Source organism: Monopterus albus, unplaced genomic scaffold, assembly GCF_001952655.1.
Source record: "Monopterus albus unplaced genomic scaffold, M_albus_1.0 scaffold75.1, whole genome shotgun sequence".
NCBI lineage: Eukaryota > Metazoa > Chordata > Actinopteri > Synbranchiformes > Synbranchidae > Monopterus > Monopterus albus.
Window position 1 is genome coordinate 1,025,918 of NW_018127955.1, and position 27,092 is coordinate 1,053,009.

A 27,092-nucleotide genomic window follows, 5' to 3' on the forward strand; every position below is an offset into this window, starting at 1 on the left:
GACAGTGCTATGATAGTCATGCTGTAGCATTTGTCAGGGCTTGTCCTATTTCCTGGTGAGCAGCAGCAGATTGCACCGACTAACTCCATACCTACTTCACTGACATGAGAATTGGTATTGGATCGCCTCATCTACCTTAAGGCAAGAAAGCAAAATGAGTTGTTTTCCAAAAAAGTCAAAGTAGTGTTTACAACACTGCATACACAGATGCACGAGGCAGAAGTAGATTAAGCAGCAATGGTGGCTTTGGAATCTCAGTCCAAGCTGTCCACAGCCACAGTTTTTCCCATCTTCTTTCACTGGATATGTTTTCTCTGCCTTCTGGTGCTTCCCTCATTCTCTTTAACTGAATGGACAGAGAGGAAGCTAATTGACCATTGTGTCAGAGGTCTTTGTACACACTCTCAGCACTTTAGATAAGCATGACTAAGTGGCACTTGTATAAACATGGATCCTTATCATTCACTGAGAGACTTTAGCCCAGTGTAATGGACCCTTCACACTGGATACAGAAACTCCACCCCTGCACTCCAAAACACATCAATGCCAGTGGTTTTTACTGTGAACGAGCAGACTAGAGTGCCTCTGTGCACCTTTTCAATGGCGTTGTGGCTAAATTTCAGCTTAGCCAAACTTCACCGATGTGCTGCAGGTGAACCCCTTCCTTGCCTGTTAGGAAAAGGTAGAGTAGCCAGAAGAACAGAATATTAAAATATTCAGTAAGAATTAGAATTAATATTACAGTGTACATACAGTACAGGGCTGCAAGTAATGATTATGTTCATTATAATGTAATCTCTCATCAATCAATAAATCTTTTGGTCTAGAAATATTTTAAAAATGGCAGTCACAACTTCACAAAACCCAAGGGGATGTCTTCAAATGCCTTGTTTTGTCTGTTCAAAAGTCCCAAACCCAAAGATATTACTGTAATAAATGACAAAAAATGACAGATTTTCAAAATAGTTGATTAATTTTTTTATTGATCAGCTGATTGAATAATTGGCTAATCTTTTCAGCTCTAGTGCTTTAGGAGTTTACACAGTCTGTGTTATGCCAGCCTTACACCAAACGGTTCTGTTGAACCTTGTCAAAGGATGAGAAACTGGTGGAGCTGTGAAGTGAGCAAGTGTGTGTGTGTGTGTGTGTGACATCCAGTTTGTACTGTGACAAGTGGAGAAAGAAGAAAGGTGGACAGACCTTGCTGTCCCACTTCAGTCACCCAGGGTCATGTCCACATTCTGCGTGTCTTCTTTTCTTTTTCCAAGCAAAACACTGCAAGTGCAGCTGTAGCCAAATGCAGGAGCACACAGGAAGTTGTCTCAAGAGAAATCTAGTTGCAGGCTTGCAAATAGTGACCCTGTCCCCAGTCTTTGCAAAATCATAGTTTATGATTAAAAACTTGTGACATATTGTCTTTAGATGTGAGAGGGTGTCAAACTTTGCTCTTTTAAAAATCTTTTTTTTAGTCTTATCATAGTCTTCTAGTGTAAGCTCAGCTTTAGAAAGACTCCATGAATCAGGAGGACAGATTTAAGATTTATTATTCATCCCAAACAGATGTTAGAACACTATCAACAATCAATATGACTCAAATTTTGCCAAGCATCCAGTCAGGTTGGCTGTGCTTATATACACACGCGTTATCTGTGACTTACTGGGTGTGGTGGAAGTTAGCTCACTTTGTTTTAGCATTATTTTCTTCCTGTATTTCTTCTTATACTTGCTTTATTTTTGTTTCACTCTTCCTCTGTGGAAGTTGGAACAGAAATGTGGAGAAGGGAGAGGAAGGGACTTGACATGGAGACCAAAAAGGTATAATTAGCTACAAAGAGGCCAAGAGATATTTAAAAAGTAGTGAGGGTTAAAAATAGGGAATTTTTAAGGTATATGGCTGCAGTTTGCTGAAAACTCTAGTGCCCCATTTTGTCTCACATCAACCATGTCCTGAGCCACTTTGCCTTCACATACTGTATGAATCAATCTTTAAATGTGTATTTGTTGTCATGTAATTACCAGTGTGTCTTAGAGTGACATTATTTATTTAGAGGCTGCTAATTCCAAAGAGCATCAATAGTGAAATGAGGGGTAATTAATGTTTGAAAAGCAAGACTAGTTTGGAGTATTTACAGATCTGTGTGTATATGGTGTTTCCATATGTGGTGCTCTGTCTTCTCTGCAAAGGGATATCTCCGAGAACTATGTTGCCCCAGGCTTGAAATACTGCATGTACTGTATGCAGGTGGGGTTATTTTCACACCTCTGTACTTCAGTCAGTGCATCCTGGGGCAGTGATAGCCGCGGCCAGAGGCATTAGGTTTTCAGGTTGTTCGTATGATCCTTGTGAATGCGATATGTCAGCAATACCTGGAGGAAATGTCTTCAGATTTGGCACAAATGTCCACTTGGACTCAATGATGAACTGATTAGGTTTTGGTGATCAGTGGTCTAGCTCAGTGACCTCATTGGCTGGTTGGTGGAGGCATACAACTGCGAAGTGGTGATTCTAGTTCTTGTTAGCCACGGTGTGCCTTTTGGGATTGCCATGACATATTGACATTCATGTTCCCCAGAGGATGAAAACCCTCCATTCCTGAAGTTGTAGCACTTTTCTTGTCTAAAAACATTTCTTATAGAGTTCTGTGAAATATGTAACACTATAGCAACAGTAAAAATGTTAGTCACTATTCTCACAGAACACTTGCATTATAAATAATATCAATGTGTTTTTTGTTACCTAATATGCTTGACCTGTTTTCCTTTATTCTGTTTGTCAGAGTTGCATTATTATTTGGTGTTTTTTATCTGCGCTGTGGCAACATAAGAATTACTTGTAATGTTCCTAAACTGATTACAATCAGAACTGAGATGAGAGAAGGGAAGATGTGTACTGTCTGTACTGTGGAAGAGAACACTCTGTACCACTAGTAATTCGTTCTGCCCATGCTGTAAATCTCAGTAGTGTGGGGAGTTGCCACATAGTGAGGAACACTGACCAGTGCTGGCTTCAAAGGAGTTTTTTTTTTTCTAGTAGTAAAGTAGTGACACTTAAAAGTGTTGTACTTTTTCATCTTAGTGTGTGTGGGCCTCTGAAAATTCAACATGCACTTCTCTTTTCTGCCACCAGGCGCCGCACTGTTGCTCCCTCGTTACTGCTTCATAGTATGTGGATATAGAAAGGAAACCGAAAGCAGCTTGTGCATTGTCTCACTGTACTTCATAACATACTGTACCACATAAATTGTTACAGTTTGCTTTTAAATGGTACAATATTTACTCCAAAATCTGTTAAACACAGCGTTAATATTGTACTTTTTACTGCACTACATGTTTTTTTTTTTTTTTTTAACTTTCTTTACTTTTCAGAATCAGAAGAATAAAACTAAATATAGTCATAAGACTTTTGATTCCTCTTGGGAAATTTACAAGCTAGCCAGCGGTATGTAGAACACTTCCAAGTTATAGGCAACTTCAAATAAACCTAAGATAATATGAGATGGTACAGTGATACCTGCGGGGAAGGCAGAGCAAAATGTGATATTAAAGAGGTGAAGCACAGCACAGGTGCACAGCGTGAAGTTTATTCAGTGAGTTGTTGGTGCTGCTGAATGAGGTGTTACAAATCCCTGATTGAAACAGTGTCTCTCTGCTGGCACTTTAGTACATACACTGTAAATCAACTAATTTAGACCAACACTCTCCAACCAATAAATGCATTTAAATTTGCATAAAACATGAGATTAGTAGGCTACTTTTGTAGTTCACAACATGAGACTGAAAAGGCACTGAATTGATGTGATTTGTACAAATAACATCAAACCATCATAATTTATTTCTATTAGGCTACTGTGTATTACCTGTTTTAAAACTACTTTACTGTATTCTGTGATAAAGTGATGTACTGTAATTCATCCTCCATCAGATTGTGCAGAGGCAGCCTGACTGAAGCAATGCCATATGTATCCATTATGGTGAAACATGGAACAGTAAAATTAACACAGGAAGAAAATGCATTAATATGCTGTAAACAGTAGCTATGTTTGTTTATTTTATACTTTAATTTTTTCTTTACTTCAGTAGTCTTAACTAAGTACCGTATCGGCTATCCCAGCCACGGTGCTGTGCTGAATATGCTCCAAAACCGAGCAGCATGGTGCTGTTTGTGCCGGATAGGCGGGGTCGCTATTCATTTTAACTACATTACATAACCAGCTGCATGCTAGCTCGACTTACCCCAGAGAAGCTGTGTGTAACCTGAGCACCACATACACAGTATACTGTAACACACTCCGTGATGCGGCACAAATGACGAGCAGTCGTGGTAAACGTGGCCCATTATTGAAGCAGTGTACGATACTGTTGAAGATAATAAAACATCTTGTGGATTCTTTAGTGTTTAAGTTCTTTCCTCTCACCTTAACCTTTGTCTTTATCTCCCCTAGGAGTCCCCCCAGGACAGTGCCATCACCAGAGACATAAACAGGACATTCCCAGCTCATGACTACTTCAAAGACACTGGAGGAGATGGACAAGACTCACTCTACAAGATCTGCAAGGTGGGACACAGACAAACAAGCAAGAACATGTCTGAATGTATTTTTCTGTAAAGTCAACACAAAATGCTGCAGTCCTAGAAATGGATCAGTACAGTGCATAAAGTTACAGCTGCAGCTGACAGTTTGCCAAACTTTCTGTAGAGCACAAACACATCAGCAGCTTGTATTCCCTACGTCCAAGTTGATAAGATGTCTTGTTTGTTTATTACGTAACACCCCTACTGGTGAATGTGAAAACAAACTAAATATAAAAACTAAGTGTGATTCTTATCTTTCACACTGAGGAACTGTGAAAAATTTATACACTACCAGTTGTGCTGCAAGTGATTTTTGGTGTGATGTATTACAGGCGCTATGTCCCTGATATGCATTTACAACCATAAGGTTTGGAGCTGCTGTATCCTCCTTTAATTACACCGGTGAGATATAAACAATTGTTATCAGTCGTGTTTATTGCTAGAACCACTTTGCAATCTGCATGTGAAATTGAGCCTTTTTATAATACAGTACACCAGCTTTACACTAGGTCCCACAACAAAGTGTGTAGAGCAATAGTGCAGGCTGTCAAAACTAAAATGAACTGGTCATTAATAACGGAATAGCTACTCTGTGTCTGGGTGGTTCACTGAGTTCACATCAGTCCCAGCCTGTCTAGAAAAGCAAAATAACTTTCTAATCGAACATATCTATACACACACACACACACACACACACACACACAGTTGTACAACTGACTCTCAGGCAGCAGCATGCTTACACATAAACCTTGTTGACCATGAGTTGCTGGTGCTCTCTTTGTCATGAAAATGAACCTACCTATGGTTCCATAATCCCATGTGAATAGCCTGGCTGTAGCGTGTTTGCAGTTTTTTTTTTTTTTCCTATTTTCATTTCATTCATTATGTATAACTCAGGTGAGGACATCCATCTCTTCCCAGACAAGCACCTCCTCAGGTGTGCTTGAATAATTCAGCAGCCCCCCCCTGTTTAGCTTGCACTCATTATTTGTGTTTGTAGCTCAGTAGGGCACTACTTTTTCTACATTCTCTCCCTGGCTCCATACCCTGATATTTGCTCTATTTCTCTCCATCTGTTTTCCTCCTGTAGTCTCTGTTCATGGTCACTACAGATCCTGCCTTCATCTGTGTCTTCTTTTATTGCTATTCTGACACTAGTAATGGAACACTTGTAAATAAAGTCACCTATGTTGAAAGACATACCGTAAGAAATTTCCAAAAAGGGAATTGCCAGAAATCACCAGAAATGGCACTGAACAGCATGTACAACATAATTCAAGTGCTTTGTACCCAAACAAGTCTACTGAGGGTTCACAAACTAAATATTTATATGACTGATATGATAGCATCCAGTGGAGCTTGAGCCATATGGACATACTGTGTTTCTTCCTTCCTGTCAAATACAGCACAAATTATTTACTGATGCCCTTAACCCAGGGCTGCTTTGTCCAGTCTTTAAAAAATATTTTACTCTTTTTTGTTCATGTTACACATTTTTATATAGTATACGGACAGTTAATTCACAGTAAAACTTAGTAACAGACTGTGTGTCTGCTTGTCCTTGTCTTTTCTTTTCAGGCTTACTCTGTTTATGATGAGGAGATTGGCTACTGCCAGGGACAGTCCTTCTTGGCTGCTGTGCTGCTGCTGCACGTGAGTTCACATATCACCAGGGTCCAGCAAACATCCTAGCTTTTTAAACAGTTCTAAAAGCTGAGAGGGGTTATTTAGATTTTTTTGGCATTTTTGCAAAATTGGAGGATTTGTCTGGCTTATCTTGAATGTTTTGAACCCTGAAGAATGTATCTTCAGTGTCAGACTCACAAAGGGCAGAAGGACGTCAGACGGAGAGTGTTATCCATGGGATACTGGCATCTCTTATGTGTAAATAATGTATAATCGGTTTGTGTTCATCTGCCATCTTGCCTTCCAGGGACAGGACAACACTTCCACCTGGTGGAGAAACAATGTTTGTGGCTTGTTTCAAGATGGTAGACTAAGAGATGTGTGCAAACTAACAACATTTGAAGGAGTCACTTGCTCCAGGCTATGTTTAGTATTAATTTACATAGATTTATGTGGTAAAGCTATGATGTAAAAGTCATATTAGCCTTGTGAAATACAGATTATTAGAATATGAACTGGCATGAAGTACTGATGACTGATGTCTTGGTCGTCTTCTTCAGATGCCAGAGGAGCAAGCTTTTAGTGTGCTGGTCAAAATCATGTTTGATTACGGGCTCAGGGACCTTTTCAAGCAGAACTTTGAAGATCTGCACTGCAAGTTCTTCCAACTTGAGAGACTCATGCAGGTGTGTGTCTGTGTTGCATTTGTAGATCTAAAGTGATTTTTCTGAAAGCACACCATATTTTTTCTGTATTACATTTAGTGATTTACCTCTTTCTCTCCACATCGTTCCTTCTACTTCTCCTCCTCCCTTCTCTTTATTTTTATTCCTCCTCCTCTTTCTCTGTCACTTCCTGTGTTTAACCAGGAATATATACCAGACCTGTACAACCATTTCCTTAGCGTGGGTCTGGAGGCTCACATGTATGCATCTCAGTGGTTCCTCACCCTCTTCACAGCCAAGTTCCCTCTTTACATGGTCTTCCATATCATTGACCTGCTACTGTGTGAGGTTGGTAATGAAACAACACAGCTTTACCGGCTGCTATTTACACTCGATTTTGAAAATATGAGCACCTTCGTACTTCACTTACACAGCAAGACATATGCACTGTTTGTGGACACACATTTACACTTATAACATTCTACTCTTTACACATAAGCACCTTTTATGTTCATTTCCCTGAACCTGCAGTAACACAGTTCCTTATTAGTCCCTGAATCTGTATCATTTTTCTCTATTCTCAGGGCATCAGTGTGATCTTCAATGTAGCCTTGGCACTGCTGAAGGTAAGCTAACCCACACAGAAATGAAGATACATTAACACTGACAACCACAGGTGTGAGTAGAAACAGAAACAAACATGTGCCAACAGGAAGCTGAGCCTTGGAAAGATGTTATATACAGTATCGACATGTGAGCAAGTGCATACACACATGCTGTGTGACTGCACTGTCCTGTGCTGAAAGCAGGGACTGTGTTTATTATTAAAGATGTCTGGCCTCAAAGCAAAGAGTTCAGTCAATGAAAAAATGTTTTTTTATTTTGACTTTTAGACCTAAGCTGTTTTCTCACCAATTTGTTATTTATCCTATCTTTTTTTAACCGTCGTCTTAATTAGGGCCATTCTGCTTTCACATTACTGTATAAAAAAATCTCTGCTCAACAAAATACTCAAATTTGGATTAATGGGTGCTTACCTTTTTGTTCTTTTTTCCACAGACCTCAAAGGACGATCTGATCCAAACAGACTTCGAGGGTGCACTCAAATTCTTTCGTGTCCCAGTTCCAAAGAGGTACCGGTCTGAGGAAAATGCAAAGAAACTGATGGAGCTGGCTTGTAGCATGAAGGTGAGTCTCTCTTCACTGTTGCCAAGCAGCAGCCTGTTCGGCCCTGCATCCCTCAGACGACAGCTGAGACTTTAGGTTTAGTCCCATTCATTTCAGTCTTGTTAGTAACCTGATTTTTTAGCTTGAGTAAAAATAGAAATATTCACCAAACCTTAAAAAGATTTGGAATACTGGAGACAAAAGGTCATAGAAAACAGTATGTCTGCTACCCAGAAAACCAAGTTAAAAGTAAATGAAACGGACTGAATGAATACATAAAACCTGTAGTTTAGCAGTGCTACAGAAATACCAGTAGGGGCCGCTGTTGAACTTTAAGGTAGGTTTAACAGTTGACATGAATAGGTGCACGCACACTGCTCTCCTTCTGTCTCTGCCTCTTTAACACACATGCACACACACTAGCACCTGTGTCCTGACCTGTTTTGAACAGACTGGCCTATTTTAGAGGGCCTGACTTTGAAGGTAACTTTGGGTAGAAATATTTATTAGCACAAACTGTAAAAGAGCCAGCAAGGACAGAGATGAGGTTTTTGGTTCTCACGTAGATGGGGGCAACAGGGAGAGTGCACACTGAGCTCCTCCAGAAGGGAAAGATCCAGTGAAAGTAAATCAGGGCAGTCTTGAAGATGTTTCACTACTGATCTCCGAGGCATCAGTTCTGAACATAAATCATGAAAACATCTTGAGCTGGAACACTATGAGAGTTTCAGAGTTACTTTTTCTGCTTTTGTTTAATTTGACTTGTCTGTGTGCTTTATTTAATTCTTAATCTTCCTTCCTTTCTTTTTAAGCATTTGAATGAAATAACCTCACGTAGTCACAGAGAAGCACGCCAACCCACGGTTTACCGCACAACGATTTAAGAAGTTATTTCCAGCACATTATTTGGCAAGAGAAAATAATTCCATTTGGTAATTTTGTCTCAGTGAGTACTGTAATGTTGGAGCTGGAAATTAAGTCTGAGTCACTAGGCTAATCTGAAGCTTCACTATAGAGGGATTAACTGACCAGATTACTGGCGCCCTCATTGACTGATGCTGCTGCCGTTTGATTGGTCCACAGTCAGGTGCTCCTACTTCATTCACAGTTTGAGCTCAGGTCTTCCATGTACACAACCAGTGTCAGATATCTCAGTGTTGTTTGAAACCTGATTTAAAGTTTGGATTGTTACATGTTGATGCAGAAAACAAAAAAACACGCTCTCACACAAAAGCCACCCCCATCCAAAAGGTAGAATTAGCATAAAACTCTACAAACCAAATTATATGATGTTATCCTCTTTCAAGAGGACAGAAAGACGAATTTGTCACGTCACAGTCATTAATATATATTACTAATATAATAGTGTGATTATCTGTGTAAGTTCTAATATTATTAGGAGGAAAACCTATTTTAACATAATAAATTGCACTAGTTTTTAAGTAAATACACTTCAAAACACTCAAACTGTCAGGTGACAAAATGTATTTGGAAGACAATCCTGGCATCAAACCAAGGTAATTTACCCTGCCATGTTGTGCTGGTGTGTAGTTACTACACCTACTTTCTCTTTGTGTCTGCTAACCTTTGCACTTCCAGAGCTGATGTATTCAAATCATCCAACACAAGCAGTTTTTTCTTTCCCTGTCAGCTTTTTTGTTTACCTGAATGTTTTAGCTTCATTGTCTTTATATCTACTGCACAGCTCTCTACCTTCCTGCCTAGTTCATATGAGCATGTACAGATCTTTTTATACTGTTAACAGCTTTCCTGCTGCTGTGTCAAACTCCTGAGGTATTTCCACAGCTTCCAAAATTGTTTTATGTTTTGTAGAAAACAAAACTGCAGCAATGAAACAAGCTTACATGATTTTTCTGTTAGAGAAGCACAGAATGATCAGAAAATTACCTGAGAGAGCGCAGGTGGATTACACTGTGTCTCTGAATACACCGCACAGGTAATTTGTTAATTTATACCTGATCCCAGACTTGTAGGATGAGAAATATTTAGTGTGTAAATAATGTCTATACTAAAGAGAGCTGGGCATGCTCTGTTGGACATTGCTTCTCTAAGTAGTGACTTCTGGATACCTAGCTGTCTGTCAAGGCTGAGAGAGGATGACAAAAGAATGAGAAAGAAGGCGGCAAGTCATGTCCTAAAAGACCTCTTGTACCTTTTCTCAGTTCTCTTACAGAACAAAACATGTGAACAAATAAACTCTAAGAACATACACTTACAGCAGGACATGTGGGCCATGCTGTTCTAGTTCTGCCAGCATCATTAGGTGATGAATGCTGGGAGCATCTGGATCATCGGGTATTCTTCATTATAATGCTAAACCTGAGATCACAATATGTACACACGGTCATGCATGCAAAAACAGTGCATTGATGTTGCTGTTGTAACTATACGTGTTAAAGTCCACAAAAAGGTCGAGCTTGTCTTAGTTTGAACACGGGCGTTGGGTCTCTCTCTCACTGTTCATGCTGAAAATCAGGCACATAGTGTTCATTGTATGGTCTCCTCTAATAAGGCCAATGTAAGGCAGCAGCTGAGTAGTGAAAGGCCTGTTGATGAGACGGCCTAAATGCAGTTAGTGCGCAAATGCAACTGTAGGCACGGAAGTGGCAGAAAGTGTGTGGTTTTCAATGGGATGCTGTTTTGGGTAATCAGAGGTGTACCACCGAGCCAGAACTCTGTGCACTTTGTGATCATCCATTTAACAAGACGATGAATAGCATGAACTGTGGAAATTTAGCTTCACCTGCCTGCAGAAACTTCCGTCAGAATAAAAGACACAAAAGCAGTAACTGATTATATAATGTAACCTATGATTAGAGTAGATTAAAAACAGTTAGAAAACACAATGGCTTCTCTATCAGCTGTTAAAGTACTTATACACAAGTAACACTGCCTTCAGGGGTGATGGTGTTCCGAGAGGTGCAGTAGCTTTACAACAGCATTTCGTTGTGCATACATCTCAGAACTTTTAAAACTCAGCAAACTGTAAGTTGGTATGAATCACTTGTGGACAGAGATCTCAAATGAACAGTAGCAAATTCTGCATATGTCCTATTACAGGTTATTCGTATGCCAGATTGGACTAAAGAATGCCACAGTCCAGCAAAGATTATAAATCTTATCTTTGTTTACAAGATTGGAAAGATTTTCAACTAGCAGCCGCCTTTTAGTCCACGAGCCAAAGAATAATGGGGCAGTTTTTATTTCCATTCTTCATTATGGTTACAATTATTTTATTATTCTTCATATGCATGAGACAGTTGGGAATCCCACATTTTTGTTTTTCTTCTCCTGCTGCCCAACAGATCAGCCAGAAGAAGCTTAAGAAATTTGAGAAGGAGTACCACACCATGCGGGAGCAGCAGGAGCAGCAGGAGGCTCCTATTGAGCGATATGAGGTAGAGATGAACACAAAACAACATGCAGACATTACACATAAGAAATTCAACATCACCATAAAATTAAAACTACAAGATGTCCTTTTTTACAGTATTTTCCATGCTGTCAAAGGTTTCTGTGACCCAGACAGAGGAGGTATCTTGGGATGTGTGTATTATTGCTATTCAAGAAGATCATTTTTACATTCAGCTATTAAGCCAAACTATAATTGTCTCGGTTAGCCTATCATAGTTTAATTATAGTTTGAACATATTTTACATTATAAAAACTGCAATCTTGTCCTAATGGGTGCATTTAGTTTACACCTGACTCACTTAGATTTACCGCATTTTCAACAGGCTGCTATCATTTGTGTCTTCACTTGTAAATTAATACTTATCCCAGAATCACAGGTTACCTTATCTTCACTCCTCTGCCTGTCATATCAGTAATATATTTAATGTTTTTAATATAGCTGCCTGTTGCTGGTGATAATGTACATTACAGACAGCGCTTTCTGGGCAATTATTCACTCACATAATTACAGTTAACTTTTACAACAGCTCAGCCTCACTCTGGGCTGTTGCATTACTCTGGAAACTACTGAACAGGAAGAGATGTTTACACACTCATTCGCAACGCTGCATGATCAACTTGTTTTCCCAGCTCTGCTGTCATGTCACTTTTTTCCTCTTTCATGCTTCGTCTCTCCTTTATATGCTCTTCTGCTTTGCTGTCCCATTCTTTTCCCTTTGCCTTATTACTTTAAGTTTTCTATTTCCTCCCATTTTTTGACAATCTCTCTCTCTTATTCACTTCTTGCCTTTCCCTCCCCCTCTTTGTCTCTCTTGCCCTCTGTCCAGCGGGAGAACCGTCGTTTGCAAGAGGCCAACATGCGTTTGGAGCAGGAGAATGACGATCTGGCACATGAGCTCGTTAGCAGCAAGATAGCCCTGCGCAAAGACCTCGACAATGTAAGCCAAAGGGAAAGACTATATCTGTGTAACTTTGTAGGGGTGTGTGTGTACATGTTCATGTAAATGACTCATTTCTGTTTTGTATTTCCATAAGTGGGGTAAAACTATGGAATAATTTAAGTGTAGACATAAAAAATAGTAATAAAATTGCCGAGTTTAAACATAAATATAAAGGTATGTGTCAATCAAGATATATGCAAGAACAGGCTCAATGATTAATTACATGGACAATTGTGAGCGTGGTGTACATTTTGTAATAATTCTTTAGTATATTACTTGTGTGATGTAAGAATGTTAACACATAATCTTTTTTAGTATAATATGTGTGTGGGTAGAAGTGAATCATTTACTGCTTGCAAACCAATGATGGTAAGATGATGTCATGGGGTAGGACTGGATAAGTCTGACTTCTTCCTACTCCATTCAAGCATGTACTAGGTATAAGCAAATTGATATTGGATTATGTGTAAAATTATGTGTGTTGTCATATCAACTGTTTTTACATGCTTGAAAGAATAAATCAAATCAAATCAAAATCAAGGTCACCTAACAGAGCAAGTATGCAGTTTATTGTTCAAGAGCTAAAACAACAAGCAGTAGAATGAAAGTATGTAGTGAGTGAGTCAGACAGGAAATTCACCACAGTTTGACTTACCTTGAAAAGAGTGTCTCTCTTTTCAAGGTAACTAAAGCAGAAAGTAGGGCGAGACTAACATTTAATGACCTCTTCAACTCTGGGTTATTTTTGTGTGGCTCTGTGTGTGTTAGGCTGAGGAGAAGGCAGACGCCCTGAATAAAGAGTTACTGCTGACCAAACAGAAACTGGTGGAGTCTGAGGACGAGAAGAGGCGGCTGGAAGAAGAATCTGCACAGGTTAGAGCCAACAATGAGACACTGGGGTCCAGATCTAAACCCAGCCTAGTAAAATTTTTCTGCTGATGTCTGAAATATATTTCTCTCTAAATGTCATCTAGTATACAGGGCTACAGATAGTACTACTGCAGTACACCTTCTCAGGTGAATCAACTATCATTGTGAAAAGATGCTGCTTAAATCTCCTATCCTGAGTCAAGGAGAAGACAAGCATTACATGTGTGATATTTATGTGCCCGTCTATGTTATGGATAGATACAGGTTCTCATTCGAACCAGTGTGACACCTGATTTTACTTAGAACATCTCTGTGGACGGAAGTGTGTTAATCATATTCAGCTACCGTGACGTTTGGTTGGACTAAAAACCTACATGATTAGTTGTCGTTTGATTGAATATACTGCTCCTAAAAAACAAGGCTGTTATTTTTTCCCCCTCAGGTAGTAATACTGCTCATACTGTGGCTAAGTCTGTAAAGATGAAAAGTACAAGAACCAGCCATTACATCATGAATGTAACCCAGTCAAACCTTAAGACAACATTCCCTTTAGACACACTGTACTGCATGTGTTGAGCACAAACGTTTCTCTACATGTCAGTCTTTGTTTCTCTGTATGTTCTCCTCCATCTCTCTTTTAATGTCTGTCTCTTCATCATTTTCTTTGAATCTGTCCATGTCATTTTCCCCCCCTGTGTCAAGATGGTTAAAAACCCATTTAATATCTCTTTCTGTGTAATATAATTGGTGGAAAAGACTATAGTCCAAACATTTCCAGAGCTCTATAAAGAGACATACTCTTTGCAGTCAAACCTTCAACATCAAAGAACGTCAGCTCATCTTTCATGTTGGTCTTCATGAGGTCAGTAAAGAATCCCTTAGAGGCGGAAGACAGGCCTGCAGCCCCATGTTTCCACGTGTTCAGTGCTGTCCTTCAAATGCCTCCTGTCTCTATAGTGTGCAGGTGTAGCTCGGAGTGATTTATGTGCATGTGTACAGGTTGTGTGGAGGGTGCAACTTTGCCCTCAGCTTCTCATCTGTCAATACTTTTCTCTGTCTTCTTCACATTACATGACAGTCTCTCTTGTCTCTGACTCCAAGCCCACGTTCAGACTGAGTTTCAAAGGTGTGAAAATACACACCTCTCCCCATTCATTTTTATGGGGGATTACATTCACCACAGCCGGCAGCAGCACTCCATGGGGCTGTGTCATTTTGCCAGAGCCCCCTGTGGTGAAAACATTGGATCAGGTTCAGCTTTTACCACACCAAACAGTGACATCATCCGGCAAAGGCGCTGAGCTGACCAATCACATACGAGGGATGGTTGGAACGTGGACACCTGTGGGAAGAGAACTCAGTTCTTTACCTTGTTAGCATGAGCATTCACTGCTATTCACTGTCAAATCTGGGGCACAGTTATCGCACCGTAACGACACGCCATATGTTTTTGTTAGGGTACTGGATGTGTGGTCTTTTTATCTATCAATGCCCACACACTGGTGGCCAACTAGTCACAATGTGGCCGTATTGTACACGCCTAACAGTATCTCTGTGTGTGTTTCTACAGCTAAAGGAGATGTGCAGACGAGAGCTTGACAAGTCTGAATCAGAGATTAAGAAGAATGGCTCCATTATTGGAGAATACAAGCAGGTATGTAGCGTGTATCTCAACCTTGTACAGTGCACTTTGTTTACAGATCTCATTTTAAATAATAAGCTAAATAACAGTGATTCTTTCCAGTGTCCATACAAAGCACCATCAGCCTTTTGGGATGATTGGCACTGTGGAAAACCTGGCTCATCCTCCTAGAACCTTGTCTTCCACACTTTGTAATTTTAGATCCAACATTACAACCCCTTTATTCTGTCCTTATCCTACCAGACAGAGCCTAGACAAATCCCAATAAGAGATGTGCCCAGGTCAGTGTTGTTGTTGAACAGCTCTGCAGATGATAGCTTCCTTATTTTGAATGTTGATGTTAAGCCAAGTCAGGCATTTGGTTTGCTGCATTGTTGACCAGTACTCGTGTAGGCTGGGGGAAGTGCTGGTTCTCTTATCTACTGAGTCTCCTGCAGCTGAAATGAATTATAAAAGAAAGGGGAGAAAATAAGATAAAAGTTACATAAAAGGCATCTAAACTTACACAGGAACATCAGGAACCATGATCACAAGCAGCTGGTGCTCATAGTCACAGCAGTCTGCATCGCACATCCTCTGGATTGATTAGCATCCACCAAATAACACTAACACTGACGTACACTATTCATGGAGTGAGATGGCACCATCTCTGGTTTTCCACAGAGAGCTGGATGTTTGAGGAGTGAGCCTTTGAGCACCTCTTCTCAGTTAACTTTCCTTATTTGGCTTGTCTTTTCATGTCCAAGTCCTGATCAAGCCATTACCAGCCATGAATCTTTTTTCATTCAGAGTTTGTGTAACAGAAATGTCTAATTTTAAGAACTGTCCCTAAAGCTGAACCCAGACTCTCTGATGACAGTCTGTGGATATATTTTGAATGCCTCTTACAATGATTTTCATCTTTCAGATTTCATCCTGTGACTTAATGCTTAAATATAAAGCTACCTAGATCAAGCACAGAGGCATTATGCAACAGGCCAGCTCCGATCACTCCGTGTGGGCAGACAGAAATAGCGGGAAGACTAAATTAGAAACAGACCTTAACTTCACCTGAGTCTAAAAATATTTGCAGAAGAGTGGAATTGACAGCAGGCCTGAAAACTGGTGACAGGAGCTATCATGGAAGAGGGAATATGATGGTTGGGTGTTGTGTGCGTATTGTGGTTGAAAGTAGCCTTCTTCCAGCCAAGAGCTGCGCTGAGCAGAGCCGTGTGTGAAAATTTGACTTTGTCATAAATAGTAGTTCTTTTGTGACAGGAAGGAAGGGGATGATAGATGGAGATGGAGAAAACGAACAGAAGTCTGTGGAGAGAGGAGAGAGCAGAGGGAGGACAGCAGCATTCAGTACTCTGGGATTGACAAGCTGCGGAATGCCCCAAAATAGTGTGCATTGTTTTCCAAACCAGATAACTTGAAGTGTTCTTCAAGGAGCATTTCCTGTGTCAGTGCCTGTGAATGCCAAGTTTCGTTTTGTGGGATTAGAGCCAAAAAAAAAACCCTGCTAATTGCCCCATCAGCCCACAGCGACAGAGAAAGGTCTGTTACTGGGGGAGCTAGAAACAGTGTTGACTGGTGCATTGTAAGCCCTGTTGTGTGGATACACTGACTAGCCAGGTACAGCAACATGCCAGTGCTTGTGTCTCTGAGGCTCTGTTAGCATAATATTTATTTTAGCTTGTACAGCTTTAAGATAGTGTGCCTGTGAATAACAAAATACTTCAGATGTCTTCAACTGACCAGTTCAGCATTGCATCTTAACTGCATCAAATTCTAAACTTTATACAGTATATGTAATTTCATAAAGTAATTCAATACTGTATACATACATTATTGACCAGTCTTTTTGGCCAAGACTTGCCCTGAAATGCAGAAAAAGTAAAGAGGTACTATTCGGGAGAGCATAAAAAAGTAACAGCCTCAGAAAGACTCTTTTTATAGCGTAGAGTTGACAATGAAAAAAAAAAGTAGACATAATGCAATAACTGCCAGTAGCACAATATCTCAAAAGGCGTATAAGGTCTGAGCATGAAAGTATATCGAAATAGTTATAACTGTGATAGACACTGTTTAATATGTAGACAGCTGCTGTCAACCAAGCGCCTCCGCTTGGCCCAGCGGTCCTACTATGTTCATCCACCAGCAGTTCTGGACATTAACAGAATGATCAAATTATTAGTCGGCCTCTGCAGTAAACTACAACACTACTCTACCTGGCAGATATATACACAACACTGCGGGCAGCTTGCACACATGGTGCTTAGGGGCGTTAACAAGGTGGCGCTGTGATCACTGCGTCATCGCGGGGGGATACGCTGTAAGAGCAGGGGCTGTGCATGGACCTATCATGGATCAGGTGTGGTTCCACCACAGTCCAGCCAGTGATTTAAGAGGGCTGCATCTGTAGGCTTGAAATCCCAGCAGAACACACTGTCCTCCTCAGCCCTTTTTCTAATTATAGAAAACATACAAAGCAGAGTGAAAAACCTACCGTGTTCTCCTGTGGGAACAAACTGGTGACAAAATGGTCCTCGCACATGATGCTGAGCGGCTCAAGATAAAGATTCACAAATAAAAAAATGTGCAGCATGACAGAGTAGTGGAGACTGGTACTGATGAAGGAAGAGAGAAAGATGGGTACAGTAATGGCATTTAAGAGCAATTGAAGGCGAGGAAGAGAAAAAAACTGTAGGAGGATCAAGATGTGGATATCTGCCTGGTTAAAGATACACAGAGCAGGAACAGAGAGAGAGGTGGGATGACCCTGTGCATCTGTTAGAATGACTCATCACATTGATCATTATGTTCACTGGCAACCTAGTGCATGTGTGTCAGCATGTTTGTGAATGAGGGTTGCAGGTATAGAAGGAGAATGAGAGAAATTGCTTGGGTATATGCAAGGATACACATACATACATATTCATGCATGTGCATCCTGTGAGCCCTGCTGGAAAAATACATTATGATGCCACTAATGGGCTTAGAGTAAGAAGAAAGTCTCTTCCACAAAGAGCCACAAACAGAGCTGAGGAAGGGTAACACCAGGTAGTGCACAGTGACTATTTCTATGACATTTCTGTTCCCATGTTGCATTAGATCCTGGCTGTACTACAATAAAAAGTAGTGATGACTCTTAAATCCTCCTTTGTACAAAGTAAATAAAAAGAAAAACAGTCGTGTGGTGGGAGTAAATGGAGAGTGATTGGGGTTGTTTATTACTTAGATTTACCAATAGGCTGCAGGGTTGAGGTACTATTCTTAACTGGAATATTTGCATTTTATGCTGCTTTTTCAATTCAGCTCCACTGCTTCTCAGTGGCAAATACTGAACTTTTTACTTCGCTCATCTTATTAAATATATAGTGTTCCTGATTTAAAAACCTCAACAGGATAAACTGTAAAGCAGGTAAAGTCAGTCTCCTATCTGAACAAACTGCAACCGGCCATTCTGCATGAAGAGTACTTGAACTTTTGATACATTTGTCTGTTGATACTTCTATATTTCTACTCAAGCATAATTTTGGATGCAGGACTTTAACTTGTAATTTTTCATATTCATAAGTAAAGTATCTAAATGTAGTTACCACTAATTATACAGTAAATTCTTCCATATTGTTGTCATTGGGTTTCCCTTACAGTGCAACTCTCGATGTAATAGCTGTAGTAACTGCTGAGTTGCTCACACTGATTGAGATGCAAGAGATGCAGTTAAGTTCGGGTGCATTGCTGATAGAGCTGACAGCAGCGTGAAAGCATGTATCTGATCAAACTACCTCCCTGGTTCCTTCAGATCTGCTCTCAGCTGAGCGAACGACTTGAGAAACAACAGACAGCCACCCGTGGAGAACTGGACAAAATCCGGGTGAGTTTTACGCACACAGACACGTACATATGTAGCTTGAAACATTCTGTGTGCCCTCAAACACTACAGCCTTTGCTTTAAGTAGAGTGTAATTACAGAGCTGTGCTGTTAGCATCAAACGTATATGTATCTGTTTTTCACAGTTACTAATTGAAGAATTGATCTAATTTCAGTTCTACAGAGTCTGGATTTATGTTAGGCTGTAGACAGATGTAATATAGGCTACCGCTCTGTCCCTGCTGAATAATCAAGATTTAAATATTAGAAATCTCATGCAAACCTGATGGTTAATTAATGAAAATCTGACCAATATTTGCATAATAATTTTTTTTTTATGACTCCGACATTAACTCTAGAATCCAACAGAGTTCTTGTGAAGTCAGTTTTACAAAGAATGGTCACTAGACCCTGAACCAGTATCAGACTGGTTAGATCCAGCTGTTAAATGGACAGAACAGTTATGAACTGGGTTTGCAGGTATGCTGCGTACTACGTTGCCTTGTCATTGTCTTGAGTAGCAGTGGAATCAAAGCTTGTGAAAGAATGAGGGGTTAGGCCAAGGAGCACATGCACACTTGGTTCCTACCGTTTGTGTAGACTGGGAGAAAGGCCATTTGGCAGAGAGCTGTGTCAGGGCTGCCCAAAGAGTCACACAAGGACAGACAACTGCACCAAGGACAACTCCTGTAAAGGATATAGCAGTTATGTGTGAAAGTAGAGGTAACTTGTCTGCACATCTATCACCTTGTTTGGATCGTTTACCAACAGTGGAGCACCAAACGCAATAAAACTGTTTGCAACAGCAATTTCTAACTGAGGTAGGGGAACAGTGATGTACAGTGGATAATAACATAGTACAGCTTTAAGTTACCACAACATTAATTAGAAATGTTTAAATATACTGACATACTTGATCACTAAAACTCTAGTTAAAGTGATGGCAAAAACCATTTCAGCTCTGACACTCTGCTATTTCATTAACGCTCCCATCCACTGCTGCAGTGATGAGCTACTCTAGAAAAGTTATGTATTTGGGGGCGGCTGTGGCTCACGAGGTAGAGCGGGTCGTTTCCTAACCGGAGGATTAGCGGTTCGATTCCCGGCTTGTCCAGTCAACATGTCGAGGTGTCCTTGAGCAAGACACTGAACCCCCAGTTGCTCCCGGTGATGTCACCGGTGTGTTAATCCGTGAGTGCTTGGGAGTGCGAATGGGTGAATGGCTGAATAATATGAAAGCGCTTTGAGTATAGCATAGAAAGGCGCTATACAAGTATAAGACCATTTACCATTTATTAATTACTGTTTAGCTTTAAATGTAATATTGTCATACAAGTAGGGCTGGCTACCATTCCAAAATGTTTTTAATTTTCCTACAATAGGTTAACTATTTTGATCATTGTTTGGAGCATTGTGATGGCATGTCTCACTACTGCGCCAGATGCTTTACAAACCAGTCAGTCAATTAATTGAGAAAATAATCAGCAGATTAATCCCTAATGAAAACAATCAGTATTTGCACTTGGATACAAAATAGTTCAGAAAAGAAAAATAATGTAATGACATAATATATAACAGTATAGGATGTATAGTATAACATTTTTCTACATTGAGTAGACTACTTCTCCTTTTAATACTTCAAGTACATTTTTATGAGAAAACATAACATTTCAATGCAGGACTTCTACTTTTACAGTGTGATATTAGTACGTTTACTTAAGTAAAGGATCTGAATACTTCCTCTACTACTGGTGCTGACATGCTTTAGTTATATGCCAACTCTTTTTATTCTTTAGAGTCAGTTGGTACAGTCCAGCTCAGTCAACTGGCACAGTCACTTGAAATAAAACAAAAGACCATTTTTTCCAATCTTTTGAGGGTTGTTGTATCTAATAATAACAGTAACTGTGTAATACTGTATACCGTGCCATAGACACCGCTACTTGTTAACACAAAGTCAGACAATCTGTCTACAAGGGCCTCAGAGGAGTCAGCCTACTAAACATGACCCAAGAGATTCTGCCCAAACTGCACTGCCATTAGGACTTTTAGTAGCCATGTGCCAAACTGAGAAAGACCAAGAAACACTCCAGCTATCACTTCTTCATATGTATCTGTGCTGCTGCAGCATCAGCTGGGCTTAGTCTGAGTAGTATTTATTCTATCCTTTACATGCCTTAAGTGTTTCTTAGATCATCTGGCAAAAGCAGTTGTCCTCCTCCCACAGTAAGATAAGTACTTAGTCTTGCGTCATAGTCAGTATGACTCCGTTCACAGTGATTTTCTCCTTGCACAAATATGCTGCGCCCAATAATAGCTCATCACACAAAAGGGCACCCAGAAAAGAGCTCTGTGACTCGAGGGCTAAGTAGATAAGCATAGCTGGTTAGTGTATCTACAACATTAATGAGCTAACATGATTCCTATTTACTACACAGTGCACTACATTTATGCTTTTGAGTGCCTGAATTCTGGATATGTAAAACATACAGTAGCATGTAATACTTTCCACTGACAATCCCACAATGCAATGCTCTCTGCATTATATTTATGTAAAATGCTATTGCACAATGGCTTACAGTGATAATGCAAAATGATGACAAGTATATGAAATCTAAATTTACTGGTCACTATTGAGCAAGGAAGGATTACTGAATGGGACAACTGGGCATAGGCCCAAGGGGTCAGGGGGCACCTGGTACTCGTCTACAAAATAGCAGCCAAAAAAAAAAAGTTGAGGTGAGACAAATCATTGACAAAGAGTTGCAAAAATGAATACATAGTGAATGCAAATGAATGCAAAATGACTACAAAGAAACAATGTCTGCTGAGATGCTAAGCAACTGCAAGCATAAATGACTATAAATACATGCAAGACGAGCAAAAGAGATGCAAACAAAACATGTTTGTTTCAGTCTTGGTGTCTTGACTCCATGTAGGAGAGTAAGGAAGGCCTTCTATGTGTCTGTGCCCAGGGACTAGAGCATGGATCGGGCCTCATATTTCTGTCCAAACTTGACCCATGCCCAAAACTGTGCCATCCAAACGTGACAAGCTTATACTATCTGAATGAGTGAATTTAGGAGTCATTTTTTTCCAGTCTCTTCTCAAGCTGTAAAAATAACACAGCTTCAATAGACAGGCACAGTGCAGAATGTCATGGCCGCATTGCCATTTATACATTTGTTGGCTGGTTAGACATTTCGTATGCACCACAGTTGGCGCATCCTTATTTTTGAACTTTTTAAGTTGTCAAAGATACTGCATACTGGTAAGTCTTAGAAGGTGCAAAAATCATGTCAAACAAGAGAAACCAAGATGTTCACACACCTCTCTCACCATCTTTTTTGGAGCTCTTTTCACGGTCTTTCTAAGTTCAGAGTCTTAATTTTCTCATTCATGTATCTCCTTTATTTCTATGTATAAAGTCAGTATCTCCTATGAACTCTGACTTAATAGGAGCTTGGTTCCAAGACGTCTGTCTTTTGAAATGGCATCAGTGCTGGGCTAGATCTTTTTTTTAATCTAACATGAAATCTCTTTGTGCCTTTACTCTGCACATTTGTCTTTTTTGTTATTCATTTTAATCTCCAGTTTAAAGGAGAGGGCTAAAAAAAAGGAGCTTGTAAGGGCAGTGACTGGTATAAAGATGTCAGTTACTACCTTGTTGCATTTCTCTAACCTTTTCTATCTTTCTTTCACATCCTTCTCTAGTTGAAAGTGGAAGGCTGTGAGAGGTGCAGCGGACTTTTCAACAAAGAGGGTCGTGTACGGGCAGCTGTGACCAGGGCACCTGCTGGAGGGCCTGAGGAGACCGATGAGGAGAAGGAGGGTTTAAATAACCAACTTAGAGAGATGGAGCTGGAACTAGCCCAGACCAAACTGCAGCTGGTGGAGGCCGAGTGCAAAATCCAGGTACACTAACACAGTTAGTGGCTAAAATACTAAATAAATAAATTTCCGTCACATTGGGAAGGTAGAGGCAGCTTTAAAATGGGAATGGTCCAAAATGTGATTTGAGACATAATTTCCAGTCAGTCCAATCATTTAGGAGGGGGCCATTTTAGGACACTTATTTCTTAATATCTGGGTTGTCTGGTTTTATGTAATGAAGACATTTCTACTCTGTGCTAACAGTGTTGTCATCAGTGTCTTAACTTTTAAGTCTAACAAAATCAGAAAAGTCTAGTCAAATTAAATTTTTAAAACCCAGTTGAAACAGTTCAGATATAGTATGTGTGAGCACAGTTTGTTAGAGAGGCTAGAGCGTGGTCCATCTGAAGGAAAACTGGGCCAAAGCTGAAGAGTGTGAACCATTTATAAGAAAGGACTTTGACTGACAGCAGGAAGGAGCTCTGTGACGAAAGTATTGGGAATGGTGTCACAGAAAAATGAAGATTTCATGTGATTAATAATGCCTGTTAGAGTGGGAATTGAGTTTAAAGCTGCTGGCTAAGTTGTAAAAATATATGTCTGGAAAAAGTCGGGCAGAACTCTGTACTCTTCAAGAATGAGACTTGTTATGTTTCTTGTTGTTCTGGCTGCCATTCATAGTTCTCATCTTTCTCAGGACCTAGAGCACCACCTGGGTCTGGCCCTCAACGAGGTGCAGGCCGCCAAGAAGACCTGGTTAACCCGAACGCTAAGCTCCATTAAAACTGTCACTGGGAGCCAAGGCAAAGAGACCACCTAACCTGATAACCCCACCCACCCCAGTTTTACACAGATCATATCTAAAACTCAGTGCAACTCACCACTGAAACCTGCGGACTCTTAAACTTAACCCACTGGGCGACGACTTTAACTTGAACACTGACCGTTACATCCCAGGATGACCATTACTGCAGATTGTGTTCCATGTTCCCGTTATCCAAACTGTCCTCATGTTTCCCCTGTTCCCCTCCTAATCTAATCACCTCTACCCACATCTTCCTGTCTCTACCCTGATTGACTACAGTCAACTGTGCTGATGGGAAGGGGCTGAAAAACATAAAATGAAGTACAATGGTACCACTCAACCCAGAAAAACTGTGCTTCCACCAGTCACAGATTGAAAAGTATGTAAATAAGAGAGAGAGAGAGAAATGCTTCATTAGTTTCTGTTTTTGTACTGCTGATATTAAAGACTTGCAGAAGGAAGGTAGGACATCTGAACTATAACTGTCCTGACATGACAGGGATGAAAACACTCCGTCCTTTCTTAAAATCATCCTCCCCTCTAAACTACTGGCACAAACAACTAGTCCCTGTAAGATTTTTGTTTTAGGTACAAGAGCCAATAGACTCCTTTTCAAAACTGTTTTCTAATTTACGTTGAACAACACTTTTCTTTTTCTAATTATGTACATGAATGTGCTTATGTAAAGATTGTGTGTGTGTGTACGTGCGCATGTTTTTTGTTTTGTGCTGACTGTGAACTGTGTTTATGCGAGATGGAAGAACATGTTTGAATGCATAAATTGACTGAAATAACGTTAAAATGTGTGTAGACAAGAAGCAGAAATACAGTGCGGCGACGTATGCCTATAAGGGAGAACTGTTTTTCCTGGTTGTCTACTTTCCTTTAATGTTCAAATGTATATATGAATGATGCTAAAGAGACATTTGCTGACAATGCCTTGATCTGAAGGTTGATATTGATGTCAGAGGACATGAATATGTAATTTACAGTAAAAGCAGAAGCTGTTGTAGCTACCAACAGCAGAGCTATTTCCTCACATCAGGTTTCAGACATAAAACATACTTCTCATTTTTTTGGTTTCAGCCTCCCAGCACAAAGAAACTAAAAGCTCCAAATCATGAAAAACCTCTACATGTACATATATCTGTTAAAACATTGTTGAACCCCAGAGTTGTGCAATGATTGTAACAAACCCTAAATATCACTTAGTGAGATGTACATTTCAAATGGAAAACCCACACACCAATTTGTAAGTCCTGTTGCACTTGAACATGCCTTTAAAACCTGCCCCCGGCCACCCACCCCTTTGCTGGTGCCAGCTGTTCTGTGATCTTTGACCTTTAACTTCAGATGACAGGGTCATGTTTGATACTTTGTTAAGCAATTATATACAGGTGGATACAGAACAAACACTCACTTCATTTGGAACGCCTGTCTCCTCCAGGCATCAGGGTGAGGAGGTCTGGTTACTACTTGTGAAAAACAATGTGATCTGAAAGGCACTATGGTTATTACTGATAAATGAGGATAGTTCTTCATGGAAGATTGTGAGGAAAACGGAAACAAACCTGGCAGCAGCAGCGGGGGGGAAGGCACTGTGTCAGTGAGGGAGGTCAGAAGAGATCAGCCAAAAAAGATGTTTAAAACTACCAGAAAGGCCACAGCACACATGGAGTGTACCCATAGAGTGCAGAAGGGCATCTCACAGTATGACATGCTAAATCATGGCTTGTCTTAAGTTTCCACTGCTGGCAACTCGTAGCTGTGTGACAAAGTGCTCCTCGTCTCAAGATAGCTCCAGAAACATGACAGAAACTTGTGTTTATTCTGGCTGCCTGCACTTGACTCAGCAGAGCACCTCTGGGATGTGGCAGGATAACATGAGCACAACCATCTCACTGTTCACTACAATCTGCAGGAATTGATTGACTTCATTGAACCAGCATGGAGCAAAAATCCCTGTGAAACATTTCCAACACCTTGATAAATTCATACCTCAGAGAATTCAACATGTCCAAGAGGCAAAGGCAGATGTTACACAGTGCTAAGATGGTTTAAATACTGAAGTGGCCAGCGAGTGTGTGTGTATATGCACACACGTTGTGAAAAGTCACAGAGGTCTAAGTCTGCACCTAAAGTGTAGATCAGGAATTAACACAATGAGTTACAGGACTGTGATCCGAGGTCAAAGCCAGGATCGAACTGGTGCCTACATCAGTGCAGAGGGAACAGTGTTTTAAAAAAGTGCTGATGGATTTGTTTTCATACTTAGAAAGGGGGTTCAACAAGATTCCACTTATTATAAAACAAATAATATTCATATTGGACTTTCTCTTGCCAGTCTAAAAGTTGACTGTTACTGTAAATCGCGTTTAACTTGAAGGTGGAGTCCAACTGCCTGTAATCTATTTGTGATGTCAGAGGAAAAGTCCAGATGAGTTTAAAAGAAACAAAGGGCCGTTATTCCTGTAAAGGCACTGGGTTGTACATAAGCATTAAAAAAATGAACACTGAGGTTTTGTTTATTATTTTCTACTCTGTAACTAACTAATGTTGCCTACTTGTACCTACCTACCTACAGTACCTGCTGCCGTGCTACAGTTTAACCCACAACGATGTTAATGTTTTTTTTTTTCTCCGAGCTTCTGTCAGACTGCTGTTTAATTAAATGCCAAAACGTAGCTTTATCATCCAACAACAAAAACATTATCAACGTGTGGAAACTGTAATAGTGTAGGATGCATTGTGTATACTTCATGAATTTCAGTATAAAGATATAAATGAAAAAATATCTGTCCCCTTTTTTGCATCTTCTATGGACAAACCCTCAGATTAATGTGGCCATTTTATTGCTGTCTGGACTGATGTTTCTTTGGAAGACTAGCACAGCAGCATTTTCAAGTCTAATAAGGAACCTGTAGTAGTGCTGTAAAATGCAATATCCTAGGGGCACTATCCAATGTGCTGACACTGTTTCTTCCTCTACTTGACAACGCATCGCTTATAATACAAACTTCACTGTGCAGGACAGTGTAGTCAGCTGCCTACAAAGCTACCATAGACAAAATGAAGATGAAACTGAGATGGAAAAGTGAAAAATAAGTATCTAGTGCATACAGTCTGTAGACAGTAGGAACAGCTCAAATCAAGCACTGCTCAGATAAATGCTTAAGACTAATGATGTCTCCCTTGTAACTGGAGCAGAAACAAGTGCTGAGATTAATCAATCAACAGAAAATTCATCTGCAATTCATTAATTAAACAAAAGTATCAAACATCCAGCTTCTCCAACATAAGTATTCACTGCTTTCTTCAGTTTTACACTGTCAACATCTTTGGGTTTTTGGACTGTTTGACAAAATTAGACATCTCAAGCCGTAAACCAGGTCTCAGAGAGAATAATTTATTGAATTGACTAGAAACAAACTCAATAGCAACTGATACTAAAGGTAATCTGGTGATGCAGCCCTGCTGACTCAACAGAAGGCCTGATGCAATGCTTTGGCTCTGGAACCACTGCACAAAAAATATCTAATTTCAATGCTACCGTTCCATACAAAATTGTTTTTGTTGGCACCACAAATGTATTGCAGTTTGATACTCAGCCACAGTTATAACATTTTTAACTATAATCCA

At 40.1% G+C, this 27,092-nt stretch overlaps 1 protein-coding gene and 1 long non-coding RNA gene across 2 annotated transcripts in view; one reads left to right on the plus strand and one right to left on the minus strand.

The window, feature by feature from the left end:
- rabgap1 (RAB GTPase activating protein 1) overlaps positions 1-25,970 on the plus strand; it is a 67,726-nt gene extending 41,756 nt beyond the window's left edge. Inside the window, 13 exon segments of the mRNA XM_020606038.1 lie at positions 4,443-4,556; positions 6,152-6,226; positions 6,760-6,885; positions 7,069-7,212; positions 7,449-7,490; positions 7,924-8,052; positions 11,358-11,450; positions 12,294-12,404; positions 13,176-13,280; positions 14,848-14,931; positions 18,707-18,778; positions 22,490-22,690; positions 23,346-25,970. Coding sequence (XP_020461694.1) covers positions 4,443-4,556; positions 6,152-6,226; positions 6,760-6,885; positions 7,069-7,212; positions 7,449-7,490; positions 7,924-8,052; positions 11,358-11,450; positions 12,294-12,404; positions 13,176-13,280; positions 14,848-14,931; positions 18,707-18,778; positions 22,490-22,690; positions 23,346-23,468 — 1,419 coding nt within the window. The 3' untranslated portion in view covers positions 23,469-25,970.
- The window catches only part of LOC109963486 (uncharacterized), a 17,934-nt gene continuing 4,191 nt past the window's right edge, over positions 13,350-27,092 (minus strand). Inside the window, exons 3-5 of the long non-coding RNA XR_002275412.1 lie at positions 19,365-19,462; positions 15,160-15,356; positions 13,350-14,619 (exon numbers count right to left, since the gene is read on the minus strand). This is a non-coding gene — a long non-coding RNA (uncharacterized LOC109963486). The remainder of the gene's footprint in view (positions 14,620-15,159; positions 15,357-19,364; positions 19,463-27,092) is intronic.